The sequence below is a fragment of the Camelus bactrianus genome, chromosome 9 (assembly GCF_048773025.1).
Source record: "Camelus bactrianus isolate YW-2024 breed Bactrian camel chromosome 9, ASM4877302v1, whole genome shotgun sequence".
Lineage (NCBI taxonomy): Eukaryota > Metazoa > Chordata > Mammalia > Artiodactyla > Camelidae > Camelus > Camelus bactrianus.
In genome coordinates, this window is record NC_133547.1 from 10,114,060 (window position 1) to 10,136,381 (window position 22,322).

Here is a 22,322-nt window from a genome sequence, read left to right on the forward strand (position 1 = left end):
ATCGGTAAAATGGAAATAATAGTACTAATAACAGGGTGTTGTGATGATCCTGAGTCCATATGTATGAAGTGGCTGGCACACTGCCTGCATGGCAGACCTATCAGTGTTAACTATTAGCATTACTCTCATCTGAAATGATCTCCCAGGCACTTCCTAGCTTGAGTGACAGTACACCTAATGGTTAAGAACATGGACTTTCCAGAGGACAAATATGGTGTTAATATCATGTGTAGACTTTGTGTGCACTTGTTCTGCTCAGCCTAAATTTCCTAATCCTAAAATGGAGATAATAGTCCCTTTCTCTATAGGCTGCTGTGAGGATGAAATAAATTTATGTGTGTGAAGTCTTTATATACATAGCACCTGACATCCAATAATCCTTTCTCACATTCCAGTTATTTTCCTGTTTTTGCCCAGAGAGGAAAGGGTCTGGCTGACACCTTTAACCTCTGCCCTCCACCCATAGTAAAGTGGGGGAGGTCACACTTCCCCTGTCTCTGGGCAGGTCTCCTACTCAGCCCAGGGCACCCCCTCCCCTTGTCCAGCTCCCCAAACCGGTCGGGGCCCTTCAAAAGGGCTCATTAGAGGGGAGAGGCCCCTGTCTCCATTCCCTTCTTCCCTTCTGGATTCCCAGGGTCTGGGCATTAGGGAGGTGCTTATACATAGGTGACCAAGGCGCCTGGCCCTCCAGGGGGCAGGAATGGGGGCGCTGGAGGCGGAGTGAGGGGGTCGTCATGCTGGGTTTTCTGAGGGTGGGGCCGGTGGGGCCGGGAAGGCCAGATGTGGCGACTGCGGGCGGGGCAAGCTGGTCGTTCTCTCCTCCCTCCAGAGCTGTTAGACCTGTTGGCCCCCCCTCCACTTCCGGGCTGCTGGGGAGGGGGAACAGAGCAGCCTTTCTCTCCTCCCTCTTTCCCAGCCACCTGTCTAGTGGGCAGAAACGGCAGCGCTGGAGCGCAGAGCGGAGCGCGCCGGAGCCTGAACGGGTGAGGGGCCCGGGTCTGCGGGCGTGGAGGGGGCTGCAGTGCGGGAATCTCGCTCCGGGAAGAGCGGAAGACTCAAGCTCCTGGTTTGTCCAGAGAGAGGGAGAGCAGGAGTCCCGACTCCTGGATCCCTGGGTGAGGCGGCAGGGGCGCCGCTCCCTTACACAGTGGGGTCGGAGCTAAGATTACTGGGCGGGAGCCCGGACTCCAGAGTCCGCGAAGGAGAAGGTGATAGGGTCGCTTAAAGTGGTCCAAGGGATTGTGGGGAGCTGCTGTGAGAGTGCAGGCTCGACACCTGGATAGCAGGGAGAGGCCAGCAGGGGGCGCCCTGGGACCCCGGACTCAAATTCCGGTCCCGCCTCCAGGGGCGTGACGCCCTAGGAGCCGTCGAACCTCGCCCCTAGAAACTCCAGGCCACACCTCCAGAATGCTCAGCCCCATCCTTTGAACTCTTAGGCCCCACCTCTGGAGCACTCTCCCAGAGCCAGAGCTTACGGGGGGGGGGGGGGCCGCTCAGGGCCCTGGGCCACGCCCCCACGCTACCGGGCCACGCCCCCCGGAACTCCAGGCCCCGCCCACCCAACAGGACCCCGCAGCGGCCATGGGGACGCGCAGCAACCCAGACGAGGGGACCCCGCCGCCAGAGTGCGACGCAGACATCCTGTCTCAAGAGACCACTCAGCCTCAGGAGCACCCCGAGGACCCCCGCGAGCAGGAGGTGCCCGAGGCCCCTGCAGATCTTCTGAGCGCCCAAAGAGCGGAGCAGCAGGCGGAGGAAGAGGAAGAAGTGGGAGAAGGCAGCAGCACTGAGAGCAGCCGCGATGCGGTGAGGGACCGGGAGGGCGAGAGCCACTGGGGACCCAGAGGGACAGACCCAAGTGGATGACAGTGAGATAGGTATCGAGAGACCTGATAGAGACCCAGAGATATGGAGACTCCTGAGAGCCAGAAACCCAGACCCATAGTCAGAGACCCAGACCCAGAGCCAGAGAGACCCAGACCAAGTGAGAGAGCAGATAGACAGAGACCCAGAGACAAAGGAGACAGAGAGACAAAGATCCACAAGAGACAGAGACACTGAAAGACCAGAGACAGAGCCTCAAAGAGACGGGGATAGAGACACAGAGAAACCCAGAAACAAAGATGCTCAGAGAAACAGAAATAGAGACAGAGAAACCTTGAGAGGGAGATACTCCGAGGGAGAAAGAGAAATAGCTATTCAGAGACAGAAGACAGACAGTAAGTCGGGAAGACAAATCCAGAGAAACAGGAGGAAACACTCAGAGAGACCCGGGGAAAGAGAAAGAGAGATGCAGGGCCTACAAGGACGTGACCCCAAGAGAATGGGACCTGGAGAGAGAAAAAGAAGCACCATCCTTGAGTTGGCTCTTTATCCCCTGTTCAGATTACTAGCCCCTGGGCCACCTCCTGGGGCCGAGCAGTTAGCGGACCTGCACCCTTCCCTCCTCGAATGAAAGAGCGTGGTGGAATTAGGCCAACTCAGACCCTCCGAGTGGGGTATGGGGTGGGGAACAGACCTACTTAGTGACTGTAGGGGGCGAGTCCTCTTCAATTGACCACATACTCTCCAACCTCAGGCCGAGGCTCCGCCTCCCGTTCAGACTCCGGCCACGCCCCCCGCACCCACTCAGTCTGGGGAAGGGGTGCGAGGGGCGGCGCGGCGGCTTCGAGCACAGCAGCTGGAGGCACTGACTCGCGTGGCCTTGATGGAGCAGCGAGTGAAGGAGCTACAGCGTCAGCGGAAGGAGCTGAGGATCGAGGTGAGGCTGCAGAGCTCTTTCAAAATCTGGCCCCAACTCTTAGGGGACCCTCAAGGCCAGGCTACCAGTCCTTTCCAACTGCTGCGGGAGCCTACTCGGCCTCCAGCTCCATCCGCCCTCCGAATCTAGGAGTTCAGATTCCTAGGTTTCCAGCTCCATCCGCCCTCCGAATCCAGGGGTTCAGATTCCCAGGTTTCTCACTCAGACCCAGGGGTCCGAGCCTCCAGCCCTCTCCTTACTCAGACCCAGGCCTCTGGGTCCCAGCCCTTGCATTCTCTCCTCAGATGGAGGTGGAGGTGGCCCTGCTGCGGGGTGAGCTGGCTGGGGAGCGAGTGGCCGCTCGGCGGGAGGAGGAGCAGCTCCGGGAGCTGCTGGGGCAGCAGGTGGACGCAGAGCAGGGCGGCCAAGAGCAACAGGAACAGGTCTGTTCGTCCTGCTGGGTCTTCATCGTCAGTTTTCTTCCTTGTTGGACGGCTATGCCTGGTGGTGCTCCTAGGACCTGGGCCCCCGGGTTACCCCCATTCCCCAAATGGGGATACTTGGGCTGGGGGTGGGGAGGTGGGCGTATGCCTCTCCTTGTTTTCCTCCGTCCTCCCTGTCCATGATTTTGGGACCTGGCTGAATGGGGCATCTTCCTTTGCCTCATCCCTCTTTGCTCTTTAAATGTCACATTGTGAAAAAAACTCAAACCAAAAAAATATAAGTTAGAGGACTGCCAGGTGATGTACTGCCCAGCTGAGTGATTAATTCTCAGTCTGGTTTCATATCCCCCGATTTGCTTCCCCGTCCCTAGTTTTGAAAACCAATCTCAGAGATCATACTGCCTGAAAATATTGCCTTTTAAAAAACATTATCACTATATCATTATTACACCTTAAGAATGAATAAGTTCTTAATATTGTCTCATTTCCAGTCCAGTTTTTGTGGGTCCCGGATTGTCTCAAAAACGACAGTTAACAGTCGGCTGTTTGAATCGGGTCCCTGAAAGGCCAATATATTGTAATCGGCTGAAATGCCTTGTGTGTCTTGTTTCACCTCTAATGGTTCCTGACTGTTTCCCCCTCATCCTAGTTGTTGGAGGAGGTCCCATGCACGTGGCTGGTTGTGTGCCTGGGGTGTCCTTTATCTCGTGTCTCTTCCTGCAGGCAGGTGGTTGGTTAGATGCAGGGGCTGGATCAGATTCAGATGTGCTGTAGTGCTTCCTGTGCACTGTGTCAGGGGAGCATCGTCTCTTCTGTGAGGTCACTCTGATCACTGCATAATAATCATTTACCTAAAGGCTTTAACATCCACTGGTGGTCATGGCTTAGACTGGTTAGCACTATAGGTTGGAAAAGGGTAACTTTGTAATTCTATCAATCTCTCTCTTTACCCTTATCCTTATATACTGGAATTTCCTGGGGCTAGGCCCTGGGGTCTTCATTTACCCTCAAAGAGCCTGTATTTCTCCCAGCCCTGAGTTCTCTCCCAAAATCTAGACCTATGTGTCCTGCTTCCTAGGATACTGATTCTTGCATGCTCCCTCCTGCCCCAGAACCTGGGAGTCCAGCCCTTCTTCCCTCAGACTCAGGAGCACAGGCCCCCAGCACCTCCTCCCTCAGACCCAGGAGTCTGGCCTCTTCTCATTAGCCATATCCAAAGCTGACCTCAGCAACTCCCTTTTCCACACTGTCCCTGTCTCACTGTCCCTTTGGTCACCAGGCCAGAGTCCTGTGCCTCGCTCTGCACGCCTCCTTATCTCTCACCTGTCAGTCCTGACAGGTAACTGACAAGCCTGTCAGTCCACATGCCCTATTCTTTGTGCTCCCTAAACCTCTCTGTCTAGACTGTCTTCTTTACCTCTGCACTGCCCAGACCTCAGATGTGGTCTCCTTTTCATTGCCTGGAGGACTCATGAAGGAGCTGGTCTCAACCCCTCAACTATCTCCCTGAGGGACGATTCCACACCTAGACCTGCTCCATCCTTTCAGTCCTTCCATGGCTCCCAGGATCTGGGCTCCACAGCCTGGTGGGCCAAACCCGATATGAGCTGCTCCCTGCCTGCCTTTCCATTGCCATTTCCCACTGGCTCCCTCCCACTTCCCTCCACCCCACCTTCCTCCTTGACCAGAGTTTGCCCCCTACACTTCCTGTACTTTTCAGCTTCCATTCATTTGCTTCATGTTGTGCCCTCCTTCCAGACAGGCAGGGTGAACCAGACAGACAGGGTCCCTGCCCTCATGGAGCCGAAACCCTAGGCAGGGAGGGGGACACCCCAGGCAGGGAGGGCCTTGAATCTGGCAGGCCTGGCCCTGGTTGGCCTCTGTTTCCCTCCCCGTGCTCAGGCTGAGGCTAAGAGCCTGGTTGTTCATTCAGGATCAAAAGCGGCTGAGCCAAGAGCGGGCTCGTGTAGAGGGTCTTCGCCAAAGACTCCAGGAGGCCCAGGGACAGCTTGACTTGCAGCCGGAAGACCAGCGCGAGCGGCTTCTACAGAGAGTGCAGGAGGTGAGACCCTCTCAGGGACCCAGTGTCCAGGCCACTCAGGACCCAGTCATCCAGGCCCACAGCCCCCTCCTTTCCCACCCATCTTGGAATTCAGGCCCCAGCCCCCTAACCCCCAGGACTCAGAAGTCTAGTCCTCAGGCTCCCCTCCCTCACTGCCCAGGAATCCTGGCCCCAGCCCATGACCCTCCCAGTTCCCAGGGGTCCAGGCCTCCAGCCCTTTTGTGTTCCCACCAACAGATGAGAGAACAGCTGGACGTGGCCCAGCATGCTTACGAGGACCTGGAGTTCCAGCAGCTGGAGCAGGAGAGCCGGCGGGAGGACGAGGATCGTGACAAACCCGGGGCCCGGGCGCGGGACCCCAAGGTCCAGGAACTACAGGCCAGCGTGGCGCAGCACAGGGTGGGTCAGGCTGGGCTGGCCCTGCCTCCCTCGCCATTGCCCTCTGCCTCCTCCACGCCATGTCTGGTCCCTTCTCGGTCCTCATGTCCTCCCTGCATCCTGTTCTTCAGATTAGTAACGACAATCGCTGATGTTTATTGAGCATTTACTGTGTAGCAGGCATGGTCCTAAATGGTTCCTGAGCATTTAGTCATTGAATCCTTTTAACAATCCCTGGAGAAAATTCATTATTTTTTCCCATTTTGTAAATGAAAAACCTGAAGGTTAAGGTGCCCCAGTAATCTTTTCCAAGGTCACTTAAAGGATAGAGCTGGGATGTGAACCCACTGGAGCTACACCACTATACTCCATGCTTCTCAAGCCCTCATCCCAAAAGATGCTCCCACCAGTCTTTTCTCGGAGCTTTATGTCAAGGATCTGACAGGTCCTGCTGGAAAAAGCGACATATTTGACTATATTTAATACAAAATTTCCTGAAGTTTTGGATTAGGAAGTTCTGACTTGCCTCTCCTCTCTCCACCTCTATTTCTGGATCTTTCTCCCGCCACTCTCTCTTTTCCCTTCCAGTCTCACACAGCTTCTGCCTGTTTCTGTTCTGTCTCTTTTCTCTGCATGTCTGTCTCTTGGGGTCTATTGTGGGTCTTCTTTTCTGTATCTAGTCTGCTTTGTCTTTCTATCTGTCCCTTTCTCTCTCTTTCTTTCTCAGTGACTCTCTCTGGGTCTCTGTCTCCCTCAGTCTCTGTATATCGGATCCTCCGTCCCGCCAACCCACTCAGGCCTCTTTGGACCCCCAGAAGGGAAGAGGGCACCAGGGAGGTTAACCCTGAGTCCCCCACCCCTTCCCAGGCACCCAGGTCCCAGGGTCTCTGTCATGGGGTGGAGCAAACCCCAGGCTCTCAAGGAGGACGTGGTTCTGTGGGAGCCGGCCGGGGCCCCTGGGGCAGCTGAGTAACCAGGGCCCTGGGCTGCCCACAGCGCCGGATCCAGGTCTTGGAGGAGCAGCTCAGGTCGCTGGGGGAGCAGATGGCGGCTGAGACCCGGGGGCTGAGCCGGAAGAAGGAGGAGGCCCTTCAGGCCCTGACGCAGGTAAGGGTGCCCCAGACACCTGTCCGCTGTCCTCACTTCCCCCGGGGGCACCCCACCCCTGCACCGCAGATGTCTCCTGGCGCCAGGACAGCTGCTGAGATGGTCCCGTGTGGCGCCAAGGTGTGGTGGTCGCTGAGGTCTTGCCTTTGCTCCTCCCCTAGGAACGGAGCCGCCTGCTGGAGCTCAATCACCTTCAGGGATCCCCTGGCGGGGACTTCCCTGAGTCCAAACAGGCCCTCACTAAGGTATGGGCATTTCATGTACCTGTCTGCCTCCTCCTCCCTCAGACCCAATAAGCCAGGCCCTCGACCCCCTTGAAATCCAGGATTTTCAACTCCTGACCCCTTTCACTCTTGGGACCCAGGAGTTCAGGCCTCCAGGCCCTCCTCCTCAGGGAACCAGCAGCCTCTGTCCACAGTCCTCCCTCACTGAGACCACATTTCAGCTCTCTTGAGACCTTAGCCTTTGTTTTTCCATCCAAGAAATGGGCTGGCACTGGAGGCAGGGGCCAGAGCATCCTTCCAGCAGTCACCCACCTTCACCCCCTCTCCTGCAGCTCCTGTTCACCCAGAAAACAGACCGCCAGTTGCTGGTTCTCCAGGACCCCACTGCCCATGCTGCCGCCGCCACCTCTTCCTGCCTCTTCTCCGTTCACAGCTCCCTCCAGGTGCCCCCTCAATGCCTCGGTTACCCCGGGTCTCCCTGGTCACAGGGGCTTTCTCTGCCGTGGGGCGTGGGGGAGAGGGAAGGTTGATCAGGGGGTATTTTTATTTTTATCAGCCTCCAGCTTTATTATTCTTTTTCTTTCTTCTGCCTAACACCCCACCCTTCCCTTGGAGAAATGGGAACGTGCCCACCCAGGTGTAAATTTTAAAAGCGACCAAAGAGGACATATTGATAAGAAAGCCCACAGCCCTTCCCCAGAAGCAGTGCAGCTCCTTGTCTCTTGGATATCCTTCCTTCCAGAGCTGCTTAAAACTGGGGGGACCCAACGTATTAATGGGTTAAAACACTTGTTGAGTGGGTTGCTATCAATTTTTTAAATGAAATAGAGTAGGAGGAGAGTATAGCTCACTGGTAGAGGGCATGCTTAGCGTGCACAAGGTCCTGGGTTCAATCCCCAGTACTTCCATTAAAAATAAAAGTTAAAAAAAAATTTTTAATGAAATAGAGTAAATGTGTGTGACGCAGGGGTAAATACGCAATGAAAAAGTTTTGTTTCAGTTGCATGGACATGGGGTAAGTGCTTAGAAATTGGTAGCTTTTGTTATATCATGTAAAATTTTTTTTTCCAAGAAAAGGGTGTCTTAGCTACTTGTTGGCTTTTATTTTCTAACTTAAGACTGTCACAGGGATTGTTTCCTGTTGATACACTCAGATGTGCCTCATCCTTTTTAATGACTCTAATGATAACAATGTCTACAGGAACAGTAATAATGACAGCAAATATTCGTTGAGACTTTATGGGGTGCCAGGTACTGTTTTAAATGTTCCCCATGGGTTCACTCATTAAGACTTTGCAACAACTCTGCAAGCTAGGTTCTTATTTCCATTTTTAGATGAAGACACTGAGGCAGAGAGGTGCTGCTTAACCAGCTAGCGATTTGAACCCAGGCACTATTTCCAGAGCCTATGCTCTAATTATTCTGAGCTTCTGTGTCGCACACAATCCTACATGGGGGCGCTGAGCTACCCCTCCCTCTGCGGATGGTGATTTGAGGTTTTCTGCAGTTTAAGCAATGCTGTCATAAAGATCTCTGTGTGTGGCTTTGTACACACAATAATAATAACACTATTAATTATTATCGATTAATCACATTGTCTAGGGTAAAATATAATTGTTAATTATGTTGTCTGATATAATATGCTACATATTCTTTATTTGTTAATTAATATTAACAACACTAATATTATTAATAATAATTTTTGAGAGCTTAATTTAGGCCAGGGTCTACTCAAAGCCATCTTATCTCTTTAAACCATATGGAATTGCTATTATTTGGAGGTTAGAAACAGTCAAATATTGACAATTGACATGCTTCAACCTAATTTTACATATATGTATAGTATAAAATTATATATATATTAATATAAAAGTTATATTATAGAATTCATGGACATATAATTCAACAGTATATACTATATATTCATGAAATTATATATGTATAAAATTTTATTTTTTGCTCAGAAGAGCCTGCAGAAGTAGGTTCTATTATTATCTGGGTAAATGGTTAGCAGATCTTTCTAGCTGGTTCCCCTAGAAGGGTGATAAAGGTGGATTGTCAGCTCTGTTGCCAGGCAACATGACTTAGGGTAAACATGACCCTTATAAGTGAATTGTGTATGTATAAATACTTGGTGGGAAGCCGTGTCCATTCCTACGGAGCCCTTCCCTGACTTATTGGCCCTTGCGGACATGGAGCTTCTAAGCCAGGTGGACCCTATACCCACCGGCATGGATCTGGTACCCACCTTGCACCTGGGGTCGCCTGGGGGCCAGACACTGGCCCCTGGGCACTGGTGGCTGTGCTGGGCACTCTTCTCTGTGCTTCACATGAGGTCACCCGGTGAACCCATGCATCAGCCACGGCATGGCGGCGGGACATTACAGAGGGGGAATCTGCCTGAGAAGAGACGTGACTTGCCAAAGGCACACACCCAGTTTCGCGGCAGAGCTAGGTTTGAACCAGGTCTGCCTGTTTCCACAGCCTGTGCCTTTTGGGAGACGAGGGTTTCTTAGGCATCCTTCAGAATCCAAGTGGGCACCTGATTAGCACTAGGTCAGAGGGAGCAATGGGAGTCCTCAGGGCACACAAAGAGCCCAGAGAATATTTATTTACTCAGCCAGATAAACAGTAAACAGTGGCTAAATGGATGCAGGAATTAACAAATTGCTCCTCCTTGCCCCTTTCTCTCTCTCCCTCCAAGTCCTATTAAATCCTTCTCAAGTTCCACCCCTTCTTCCCAGGATCACATGATGCCTAAGTATACCGACTCTGCTTGAGTTCCAATACCTGTTCTGCCACTTCCTAGCCGGCTGAACTTAGATACACGGGTGTGCCTCAGTTTACTTAGCTGCAAAATGGGACTAATAACAGCATTCATTGGTTAACGCATTTAAGTGCTTAGTGTTTGCCAGGCATACAGTAGGTGCTCAGTAAATGTGGGCTGCTATTGCTCTGATTACAGTTATAATGATTAATATTATTATAACTTTTATCATCCTTATTCTATCCACTCCCATCCTGATCTCTGGTTTTTGTGACCCTATACCAGCCTCTTCAATGGTGTCTCCATCTTACTTTTTGTCTCCCAGTAATCTATTCTCCAAACCACAGCCAGAGTGACTTTCATCCCTCCTACTTCACTTTCCCACCAAAAGCCTTCAGTAATTCCTCCAGGCTCCTCACCATGGCTCACAGTCTCCACATGATCTGGCCCCTGCCCATCTCTCACCATTCCTCCCTATATTCACTCTGCTCAGCTGCAGGAGTGCTGACCCACCAAAATGCCATATTTGTTCCTGCCTCAGGGCCTTTGCACTTGCTGATCTGCCCCTAGAACACCCTTTCCCTCAGTCTCCCCTGGCCAACTCTTATTTTTTGAGCCTTAGAGTCAGTGTCTAGAAGGCTGTTTCTGGTCTTCCAGTTGGAAGATGATCCTTTTTTTAAAAAAATTAATTTATTGTGGAATAATTTCTGTACAGTAAATACACATATTTCAAATGTACAATTTGATGAATTTTGATAGATGTAAGGGTGATCCTTTTTTATAACACTCTTCACTCACAGCAGTTTCTGACAATACACTTATATGACGGGTCATTCAGTTCCTACAACGGAAGTCCCTTACAGACAGGGCTTGGGTCTCTCTACTCGCCTTTTTCCTCAGTGCTATGTTCTCTCAGCCAGGAAGTGTGGGGAAGATCAGTTGAAGGAAGGAAAGTGTGAAGGGGTACAGAAACTCAGGACTCGTTTCCTCTTTATGAAGTGGAGCCAAACTTTCCCAACTCCCAGGGCTGTCAGAAGCTGAAATGGGCCTGCTGAGTGCCCAGTACCTTGTTAGGCACAGACTGAGCTCTTGATAAATATTGGCTATGTTTTTTTTTAAACTTTTCATTATTAAAAATAATAATACAAATATAGAAAATCACATCCAACACATACACAGCTTAATGATTACATTTATTATATGGAAACAGTCTGGTACCAGCCACCTGGGTCAGGAGATAGACCTGGCAGCTGGTACAGAAGCCCCCACGTGCCCCTGCATCAGTCTCCTGGACGGTAGCCCTGGACTGATGTTTATCGTAGTATCTTTCTTAAATTTCTTTAAAGTTCCACCAGTTATGTGTCTATCCCTAAAAACTATAGTTGAGTCTTACTTTTTTGTGTGTGGCTGTCTTTTCTGTGTGGGTGTCTTTTTTTGGAAGTGGGGAGGTAATCAGGTTTATTTGTTTATTTAATGGAGGTACTGGAGATTGAACTCAGGACCTTGTGCACGCTAAGCACGCGCTCTACCACTGAGCTATGGTAGACCTATCCTCTCCCCCTCCATGGCTCTGTCTTTCTTTTAAGTCTCCTTTAACCCATAGACCCCACCCCAAACCCAACCATTTCTTTTATTGTCCCCCTTGCAATTTATCTGGTGGAGAAAGCAGGTTGTTGCTCTGTAGAGTGTCCCAGGCAGGGTTTGCTGATTGCATCCACGGGGGTCCATGTCACCTCGCTCTGCCTCTTTGTTTCCTATAAAGTTGATGGGGGCGCTGAGCAGATGCAGGGTCAGCACTTTGGCAAGTATTCTTGGGGCTGTACATCTGATTCTCTTTTTGTGGCCTCCGTGCCTTTGTTGATTGGCTCACTAGAGGTCATGAGTGGTAAAATTCCATCTGTCAGTCCTTTAGTTATTGATTGAAGTATTTCTATAAAGAAGGACTTGCCTTCGTTGATTATTTGGCTACCCAGGGATATGGTTTTTTGTAGGAAATGGAGGAAAAATGCTTGATGGTTTCACTTTGTTCACCTGTCTTTAGAATAAAGGACTGGTTCTCTTGCATCCTCCAAGGTGATCAATTCGATTTTTCTTTTAGTATTATTATTAACTCATGGATTACATATATTGGATGAGTTACCATCTATGGCAATGAATATCCCTATCGGTGCTCAAATTATGCAACTTATTTATTTTTATTGTTTTTTATTTTCATGCAGAGCTGTTGCTGTTTTTTTCTTTAAGAAATTATTTCAGGTTTATTTCTTTACTTACTTACTTTCAAATAAGTTTATTTTTATTTTTTGGTATTTTTTAAATTTTGAAATAATTTAAGACTTACAGGAAAATTGCAGAAATAGTAGAAAGAATTCCTGTATACCTGTCACCCAGATTCTGTAATTAACATGTTCCCACATTTGACATTTGCTTTCTTCTCTCTACGCACACACGCACACGCACACACAATGTATTCTCTTCTGAAGCATAGTTCCCCTTTACCCCTAAATACTTCTATATTTATTACCTAAGGTCAAGGTCATTCTCGTACATAACCACAGTGCAGTGACCACATTCAGGAAGCTAACATTGAAATAATACTGTTCAAGTCCACAGATGTTACTCATATTTTGTCAGTTGTCCACAAATGTTTTTTTTCTAACAAAAAAACAAACAAAAAAAATTTTTTTCTGGTCCAGGAACACAGGCTCCATTTGGTTGTCATGTTTATTTTTTATTTTTTAAAAACCTAACAGTCCCCTCGTTCTAAGTTCAAAGGGTACAGGAGGATATTCAGAGAAAAGCCTCCCGCCATTATTTCCAGCCACGCAGTTCCCCTCCCCGCGGCGGCCAGGTCTACCAGGTTCTTGCATCTTCCCAGAGATACTCTGTGTTGATACAGTCAGTCATGTATATCCTTTCCCCCTCTTTTTATGCATGGGTAGTATCCTCTTTCCACTGCTCTGTACTTGCTTTTGTCTTGGACATGATTTTCTACTTGATATGAGGAGCATCCTCTTCCTTTCATATGCTTCTGAGTTTTCCTCTGGACAAATGATCCCTGATTTATAGACCCCAGCCCCTGTGATGGGCACTTAGGTGGTCCCCAGGCTTCTGCAGGGAGTAACCTTGAACTCAGGTCATTTTGCACATGTCTGAGTGTATCCACAGGCTATATAGTCCTGGAAGTAGAATTGGGGCTCAAAGGTTTATGCATTTGTCATTTTGATTTTTGAAGAAGAGCTAAATTGGCTTCCATAAAGGTAGTTCCAATAAAACATGCCCCAGCATAATGGGAAAGTGTCTGGGTTTCCCACATCCTCACCAGCACAGTGGGCTTTTTTTTTCCAACAGTTTTATCCAGATAATAATTCACCTAGTCTACCGCTCACCCATTTATTTGGGGGGTAAGTAATTAGGTATATTTATTTAGTTTTTTTAGTGGAGATACTGGGAATTGAACCCAGGGACCTCGTGCATGCTAAGCATGAGCTCTACCACTGCGCTATTCCCTGCCCCCACCATTCACCCATTTGAAGTGTACAATTCAGTGGTTTTTAGTATAATCACAGAGTTGCGCGACCATCACCGCAATCAATTTTGGAGTATACTCATTGCCCTCAGAGAAACCCTGTCCCCTTTAGCCGTCACCCCTCAATTCCCCTCTCCTCCCAGCCCCTGGCAGCCACTAAACCACTTCCTGTCTCTAGATCTGCCCTTTCTGGACATTACACTGTGTGGTCCTTTGTGACTGGCTGCTTTCACTCAGCATCATGTTTACAGTCGCTTTTTGATCTGTGCCAATGAGATAGTGGTTTTACTTGGCGGTTCTCTGACTTAATGGTTGAGATTGAGCATCTTTTCCGGTGTGCGTGGGCCCTGTGTGTTTTCAGGGCTCCATTGGCCTGCAGAGGACGGGAAGCCTAACACGGAAGAGGGGAGAGAGAGGGAGCCAGAGGGGATCCCCGCGGCCTCTGTCTCTCCATTGTACTGGTGAGTATAGCCGCCGTCCCCTGTTCCTTCTTCCCCCGTCACCAGCCCTCTGCAGCACAGGAACCTGGGTGCCTCCACTGGGTGAGAGATGGAGGGGCTTAGACATGGGAGAATCTCAGCCCCCTAGCCCCAGCTCTTCTCCCCCCAGGAGCCCTGGAGGCCTCGGCCCTCCCACCAGCAGCAGGAGACTCTGGGAGACACCCCCTCTATCAGCTGCTGAACTGTGGCCCCGGGAATAGGTGAGATGTCAGGGAGAAGGTGGGGAGATGGGAGGAAGAGGCTGGGCCCCTGTAACCTGTCCTGGTCTCTGTCCCCTCCTCCCAGCTGTGGGGCCCTCCACCCAGACATCGCCCGCATGGAGCGGCTCCTGCAGCAGGCGGTGGCGGAGAGGGAGCGGCTGCTCCAGGCCAGGGTGAGACCCCAGACCCTCCTCCCTGGGGTCAGGAGATTCAGCCCCTCCTCCCTCAGATCCAGGAGCCCAGACCCCCCGCCCCTCCTCCTTCAGGACCCAGGAACCCAGGACATTGTCCCCAGTTCTTATGTGAGCATTCTCCTTGATGCTTTCTTTCACATCCACAGGAAGGGACCAGGAGGAGCACGGAAGGTTCCTCGGGCCCCGCTGTACCTGCCATCATGGTCAGTCCCCCCCCTCCCCCTCCCCCTCCTCTCCCCTGCTCTGTCTGGCCCCCTGGCCTGTGGCCTTTCTCATCTCCCCCATCCTCTCCTCCAGTGGCACAGAAAAGTGTCCCCAGCTTGGCAAGGAAAGGGGGGCTCAAAAGACCTAGTTTCTGTTTCCCTCAGGGTCTTCTGTCTCCATGGCACGTCCTTGGGTAACATGCTCGGTTTTCTGTGCCTCAGTTTCCTCTCCTGTAAGTGGGTGACAGTGTCAGCACTTACTGTAGAATGAGGGTAACCACATGCTGGGGCTTTTAAATACTACTTTAAATTCTGTTTTACTTGTTTGATTGCTTTAAAAAAACTTTTATTACAGAAATAGCCAAGCATGTTCAAAGATAGAATAGATTAATAAATGCCCCAAATACCTACCACACAGCTCAAGGGATTATCAATATTGAATCTTGTTTTCCTTGCCAACTTTGTTGTACTGATTCCTCCTGTATTTTAGAGCAAATTCCAGATATTGTATCATTTCACCCATACTTTACTCTGCAGTGGAATATTTTACAGCAAATTCCAGATATTGTATCATTTCATCCATACCTCACTATGTATCTCCAACAGATAAGCTTTTTTTTAACGTAAGAAAAATTCCACTGTCATACTTTATGAGATTATTAAAATACTGGAACATTCTAATATATAGTCCATATTCACGTTTCCCTAATGATCTCCAAAATGTCTTTCTAAAGTTGGTTATTTGAATCTGGATCCAAACAAAGCACACCCGATGCATGTAGTTAAAACGTCTCTTAAATCTCTGAGATGGGGGGAAGGTACAGCTCAGTGATAAAGCTCCTGCTTACCATGGAGGAGGTCCTGGGTTCAATCCCTAGTACCGTCATTAAAATAAATAGATAAGTAAATAAATAAATCTAATTACCTACCCTCCTCGAAATTTTTTTTTAAAAATTTCTGAAATCTGCTCCCTCCCCCACTTAAAAAAATGCCATTTGTTCATGGACAAAGTCACTTATCCTGTAGAGTTTCTCATATTCTGGATTTAGCTGACAGCTTCTTATTAAAATGTTATTTTTACCTCCACTAATAGCACGGATACTTTTTTGTTATAACAAACACTATAGAATTTGGGAACGTGAAGGTCTCCCTTTGCCCTGCTTGAAGTGCAGGTGTTTTCTATTGTTGAGAAGCCTTCAGATCTTTTTTTTCTACTTTTCCAGACATCAGTCAGACCATATTTTGTGAATTTATTTTCCTTGTAAATGAGCACATCATTCCCAACCTGGTTTTTGTTTTCTCAGCCATTTGGCCTTTCCCTATTTATTTCAACCCAATATTTAAGGAGTGCCTACCATGTGGTAGACCCTGAGTGAAAGCAGTGACCAAAGTGACAATCCCTGCCCTCGGGGAAGCTGTGTGTAGCGGGGAAAATAGACAAAAAGCAACATCAATAAGTAAAACAAGTAGCAGGTCAGGTGCCGTTAAGAGCCAGGGAGAGAAATAAAGCAGGAAGGCCGGTGGAGCCTTCTGGGTTGTCAGGCCTAAGCTCTACCTCATTAAAAATGAAGCACTTGCTGTGTAACATCATCACTTATTAAACAGCCTGCCCTGTGTTGTCTGCATTGTCACCCCACCACCGCCCCCTTACACCTCGGGCTGCCTTCTTGTATGCGTAAGCAAGTGTGTCTTTGGGATTCATGGCTGGAATCAGAATGGCCAGGTCAGAAAGCCTGATGGGAGTTTCCTCCTCTGTGAAATGAGGACAGTTGTTTGGGAGAGGCAACGAGGTGATCACTTGGCATGGTGCCAGACACCTAGTGGGACCTTCCATACATGGAGAACCTTAGGGTTACTGTGCAGATTTGGTGAGATGACCCCGGGGATGCCCTTTAAGCACCCCTTCCCCTCCTGTGCATTCCGGGCTCCTCCCCACTTCCCCTCCTCACTCTCCTCTGTCTCCATCCAATGAGTCTCACCTCTGTTTCTCATCCCTTCTTGCTTTGGCCTTGCTTCAGTCTTTTCAGCCCCCAGTACTCAAAGTGTGGTCCGTGGACAAGCAGCATCAGGGTCCCTGTGCAGACTAAATCTGAGTCTGCATTTTTGCAAGATCCCTGCAGGGTCCACTTGCATGCTGAAGCCTGAGATGTACTGCTCTGAGCCTCAGCGTGGCCATGGGGATCTTACCATTCTTTGCAGGGATGATTTGGGAAGAATAGGTATAATCAGGCTGGGCCTCGGGGCAGTAGACACTTTCATGGCCTTAATTCTTCTCCCCTTATGGCCACCTGAGATGACCACTCTGCCTGGGGAGTCCTGGCTCGGTCAGCTCTGGCTGTGTGCCTTGGGCCTAGTTACTTAACCTCTCTGAGTCTTGGCTTCCACATCTGTAAAATGATGTACTTACCCTCCAGGAGAGTTTGAAGGGGCAAAGGGATTATACCTATAAAGTGCTTAGCACAGGTAATAATCACTAATTTCATCACAAAAATAATGTCATCAGCAATAATAATAATGGAAACAGTGCTCTAATTTATTAATCACTCACTATTTGGCTCCTGTTTTACAGAGGCAGTAGGTCCCATCAGGGTCCCTTACTTCTGTGACATGCCTCTAGTGTTTCAGGGTCAGTGCTAGGGTCAGGAAGACCTGGGTTTGCATCCCAGCTCTGCCACTGTGTGACCTTGGCTGGATTATTTTCCTTCTCTGTACCTCAGTGTGTTCATCTGAAGAATGGGGCTCATAGTAGCCCTGTCCCAAGGGTGGCCGTGGGGAGTCAAGGAATTGATGCTGGTAAAGCCCCAGGCAATGTCAGTCAATTAGCGCAGCTGTTGGAAATATCACCTTGATCGTCATTATTGATGTTCCTGTTTAAAGGCCATGCCTAGCCTTACACTGGAGCTACAGGACCCCCTCCTGACCCTACAACGTCAGCTGCCCCCTTCTCTTCCCTCCCCAGGCCCCTCCCACTCCCCCATCTGGCCCTCCAGGCCCTCGAGTCTTGGATCTGCGGCAGCACCTAGAACGCTGGGGCCACAACCCGGATAACTGCCCACATATACAGGTGTCCGGGGCATGCTGCCGCGGATCCCTGGTGAAGATGGGAGGCCGCATCAAAACTTGGAGGAAGAGGTGGTTCTGCTTTGACCGCCAGGCCCGCCGCCTGGCCTACTATGCGGGTAAGCGCAGCCTGGCCGCCTTGGGCCTCAGGCCCCCAGGACCCTGGAAGAGGTGATGCCAGACTTTTACTCCAGAGACCTAGAAGTCTCACCCCTGGCCCTCTTCTCTCTTAGGCCCATGAGTCTGGATCCCTAGCCCCTTCCCCATTTAGTGACCCAGCCCTCCTGAGTAACATGGGTAACAGTTTTGTACAATTCAGGCTTCCCAAACCCCAAGATAAGATACACAGGAGGAGTCTGGACATTACCAGCACCCTAAACCCAGGGGTCCAGGCCCCTCCTCCTTCCTCTCTAGGAAGGACCTGAACCTCTCCCTGAGTCCCTTCCCTTCTTGGACCAAGGCTCTCGGGGACCTAGGATTCCAGCTCCCAGGATCCCATTCTCCAATCTTGTCCAGTCTCCACACTCAGTCTTCCATCTCGCTTCACCTCCCAGCCACATTACTTTAGGGACCTTCAGAATCTGTCACCATGTTCCTTATGCCAACCCCAGTCTCAGGACTTGGGTCCAATAACTTCCCTCCTGCCCTGACGTCTACACATACACACACACACACACACACACCTCTCACTGGCTCTGTTTCTCCCTCACCTCCCTCCATCAGACAAAGAAGAGGCCAAGCTAAAAGGCGTCATCTACTTCCAGGCCATCGAGGAAGTCTACTATGACCATTTACGCTGTGCCTTCAAGGTGAAGCCCCTGCTGGGTTCTGCCCTGTCCTCCTGGTTGGAGCCTCAGCATTCAGGCCTGAGTTTATTCCCAGGAAAGGCCACCCACAGCCCTTACTGTCAGGGTCCTCCATCCAGCCGAGGAGACCAATGGTCATTTCACTGCAGGGACCAAAAATTAAGAGCTCATTCTCTGGCTCTCAGCCACTGTAACTCTTCTTGGAACAAAAGTTTTAGAGCAAAAATTTGGCAAACTCAGATGCCAAGCTGAGACTAAAAGACTGAAAAAGGGCAGGGTGAGAACTGAGGCAGCCAGGGAACATCGAAAAGACATGATCATTTCTCAGCATCTGCCCATGAACTGCCAAAAGGGAATGGGCCCCATGGTGTCATATCCATATTTATTTTTTTCCTTGAGAACTCAGGAATTGGAACTTTTATAAAAATGCAGTGCCAGAAATCTACATGTTGGCAACTGATACAATGTTTAGAAAGCTCTGGAGAGTGACCGACTGTGGCTTTTTAGAGTTTATGTTGGAATCCCCGCTGTGGGACATCAGGAAAATGACTTCCCTTCTCCAGTCGTAGTTTCTCACCTGCGAAATGAGCCGTCAGTCCATTTCCTTAGAGTTGAGGTTCAAAATAGATAACAGATGTAAGGGATTTACTTTATTCAAGGTTGGCAAGTGAATACTCAATACAGGGATTGTAGACACTAGCTTTCCCCAGTTACAAACCAAGGGGACCTAGATTCGGGGGGAGGGGGGAAATTAGAATATCCATATTTCTAATATAGGAGAAGGTAAGCTAGAGGGAGAGGACATGAGTCCTTCTTTTAAATTCCTCTCGCTCCCAAAATTCTAAGCGCCTTCCTGTGTTGATTCATTTAATCGTCATAACCCAGTGAAGTAGGTAGCATCATTTAGGAAGACAGATGGGGAAACATTCAGGGGGTCTAAATAACTTGCCCAGTGCCACACAGCATGTCAGTTAGCAAGGGTGGGATTCGAAGCAGGTGAACCCGTATCCATTCTCTTAACTACCTCTACTCCACTACTTATTCCAGAGCCCCAACCCTCGCCTAACGTTCTGTGTCAAAACTTATGAACGCCTGTTCTACATGGTGGCCCCGAGCCCTGAGGCCATGCGTATTTGGATGGACGTCATCGTGACAGCCGCTGACGAGAACCACGCCCCCTGATTGGCCACACCCTATCAGGGGGACGTCCTAGCGAGGCCCCGCCCTGCCCGCCCTCCTCCCAGGCCACGCCCACCACCTGGAAGCCCTGCCCCTCCCCTTTGGAACTCTCTTGGGAATTTTCGAGGCTGGGCTGGTCTAAGCCTTGATGTTCTGGGCTGCAGGTGCCTTCCCCAGACGGGAAGCCAGCCCCTGGTGCTCTGTCCCGGGCAGGAGGAAGATTTCGGGGACCGGAAGAAACTATTTATTGGTGCTCCTGTGATACCGAATTAAACATGGAAGGAAAACAGTGGTTACTGCTGAGGTTCCCAGCACAGGGGTCCAGGGCCCCTTGGCTCCTAGGCAGGACCCTTGAGGTATGGGTATCTGTGAGAGCTCTCCCCTTTAGGAATGGAGGCCTTCCACCCCAAGGTCATGGCTGGGAGAGGGAGAGTGGGGAGGCATGCATCCTTAGTCTTGTGGCAATTTTGTTTTTTCAGTTTGTGGGCCCGCCTGTTTCCACCCTTTTGGACCTGACTGGGCTACTGGCAATTTCTGGGAACTCAGAGGCTTCTGCCCTCCAGGCCTTAGCACATGTCATTCCCTCTGCCCTTCCCTTAACCAGCCAGCTCCTTATTCTTCAGGCCTTAACTGGGATGTCGCCTCCTTCAAGAAGCCCTTCCTGACTCCCCTAGCTGGGTCAAGCCCTGGCTTTGAGCTAAGCTGTCCCATCCCTGAACATCCTGCATCATCACTGGTGATGGACCCATGTCCTGATGGACAGGGAGATCTATGAGGGCATAGCCAGGGCTGTCCTGGTCACGACTGTGTCCCCAGGACCATAGGGCACATTATATTCTATGAAAGTGAAAAAAATGCTATCTTTTCACCTCTCAGTCTGGTCTTTGTACATAATGTTCGCTTTGCTAAATCACCTTTCCCCACTCCGCCCTACTCCTCAGCGTTTAGGTCATAGATCAGATGTTTCCTTCTCCAGGAAGCCATCCCTGATTCTCCTGACTGAGTCAGGCCTTCCCACCCTAGCCCTGATCACTCTGCTTGTGCTCTCCGCATCACAGTCTTGACTACTCTGGGTCATCTTTCCTGATGACTGTGTTTCCGGTGCTGGGTGGGAGCCCCAGGAGGTGGGAGTTGGGCTGTTTCCATCATTACTGAGTCCTTCGCACACAGCAGAGGGCCTATCTGCAAACTAGGTGTTGAGGGACTGTCTTATGGTTGAATAAATTGATGACAAAGATGCTGAGGATGGGGCGGTGGTGAACAAGACAGACATAGAACTTTTCATCTTTTAAGTCTCACCCGAGGTGTCTGTCCCCTCCTTCAGGAAGCTCTCCCTGATCTCTGGTAGGCTTCCACAGTCACCTGGGCTCCCCTACTGCCCTGACGACTCTGGGCTGTCACTGTGTGGAACAGGTCTTTTCCTCCCTTAAACCTCTCTGGAACAGCATTCGGTCTCTGATTCACATCTCAGGACCTGGGTGTCCTGTCTCAGGATTCCTTGAGGATCCAGATGTGCCCCCTGAGGCCTGGGAATGCAAACACTCCCATCCCCAGGCCCTTGGGGACCCCAGGTGTTCCTTGGCCTCTACCTCCAGATGTCAGAGATCATTTTTGGATCATTTCATTCCCCCAGCCCGTCTACAAACTGGGTTCTCTTTCTGGAACCAGCATCATAAGCGTGTGACTAGTATAGTTGACAGGTCTCTGAGTTCAGAAAAGCTCCTTGGCTGAAAATTCTTAATTTTGTATTTGAATTTGTGTTTTGTAAGTGGAGTCTGAAGTTTCATGGAGCATGAACTAGGGAGACTGGGGCCTCGGCTCAAACAGGGTCCCACACCTGCCATCTCCCATCTCCTCGGGACATGTTCTGTCTGCCTGCCCCTGCCCAGTGACCTCTGCTATCCTCCAGCTCTGGTAGGGGCCTGGGTGCCCCCGGGAAGGTCAGGCATCTCATGCCTGATGGCATCTCAAGTGGGACTTGGCAGCGGGCAGCTAGTGGAAGGGGAACCCAGGTTGTTTTAGTTGGGGGGCAGGGTCTCTAGATACCTGTGAGGGTCTGTGCTGTGCTCGCCCCACGAGTATCCTTGTGCCCAAGGGCACATGACATTAGACACCGTAAGGATTGAGAGAGGTGGGGGAAGAAAGGAAAAGAGAGTTTCTACTTTAGTGCCTTTTTTTTGTGCATTTACTTTTAAAATTTTTATTTTTTATAGCTTTGTTGAAGTATAATTTATATAAGAAAACTGCATATATTTAATGTATACAATTTGATGGATTTAGACATATGTATATACCTATAACACTATCACCACAATCAAGGTAATAAATGCATCCATCTCCAACATTTCCTAGGTGTCCATTTATGTGTGTGTTTTCAACAGTAAGAATATTTAATATGAGATCAATCCTGTCAACAAATTGTTGTTGTTGTTAACAGATTTTTAAGTGCACAATACTATATTTATTTAATAACACTCTTTCCTGTCTTTTGAACCAGGTCCACATATTTTCATTTTGTACTGAGCCCCACAAATTATGTAGCTAGCCCTGAGTCTGACCCCACCCCTTCTCTGACACATCTCAGCACGTCCCAGAGGGAGTGAGTCTGAGACAGGCTGGGAACGTCACTGGACTCAAGCCTGCTCTTCCCCAGGGGACAGAAAACCCATAGTAAATATCACCCTAGGCTTGTCTGAGGCCCTGGCCTGAACTCCAGGGCTGGGGATGTGGTGCCTCCACACTGACCCTTCTGCTCATCTATCTGGGGAACCAATTCTAAATCATTTTGCAGTGACCCCTGTGGAGAGGAGCTGGGGAGAGTCACAGAGTTGGTGTAAGTAGAGGCCCAGCATTCAAACCTTCCTCTGTCTCTGGCCCCGGGCCAGGCAGGGGCTCTGGTTCCAGGCTCAGGCACCCAGGATCCGGGCAGG

General features: G+C 50.0%; 1 protein-coding gene across 3 annotated transcripts; it reads left to right on the forward strand.

Annotated features, from left to right (window-relative positions):
• The first annotated feature begins 847 nt into the window (after window positions 1-847).
• Window positions 848-21,736, forward strand: PHLDB3 (pleckstrin homology like domain family B member 3). 3 transcript variants are annotated; one of them, XM_074369516.1, is made up of 16 exons: window positions 848-983; window positions 1,567-1,806; window positions 2,579-2,761; window positions 3,046-3,183; window positions 5,117-5,245; window positions 5,483-5,644; window positions 6,620-6,730; window positions 6,892-6,975; window positions 7,287-7,397; window positions 13,612-13,711; window positions 13,860-13,950; window positions 14,036-14,123; window positions 14,291-14,347; window positions 17,307-17,526; window positions 18,131-18,216; window positions 19,261-21,736. In XM_074369516.1, exons 2-16 carry the CDS (start codon window positions 1,582-1,584, stop codon window positions 19,393-19,395), a joined length of 1,920 nt encoding a protein of 639 aa, XP_074225617.1. In that variant the 5' UTR covers window positions 848-983; window positions 1,567-1,581; the 3' UTR covers window positions 19,396-21,736. The 3 variants fall into 3 exon arrangements, with proteins under 3 accessions (XP_074225617.1, XP_074225616.1, XP_074225618.1); XM_074369515.1 differs by having other exon boundaries at window positions 870-983; window positions 1,549-1,806; XM_074369517.1 differs by having other exon boundaries at window positions 872-983; window positions 1,437-1,806.
• The last annotated feature ends 586 nt before the right edge of the window (window positions 21,737-22,322 follow it).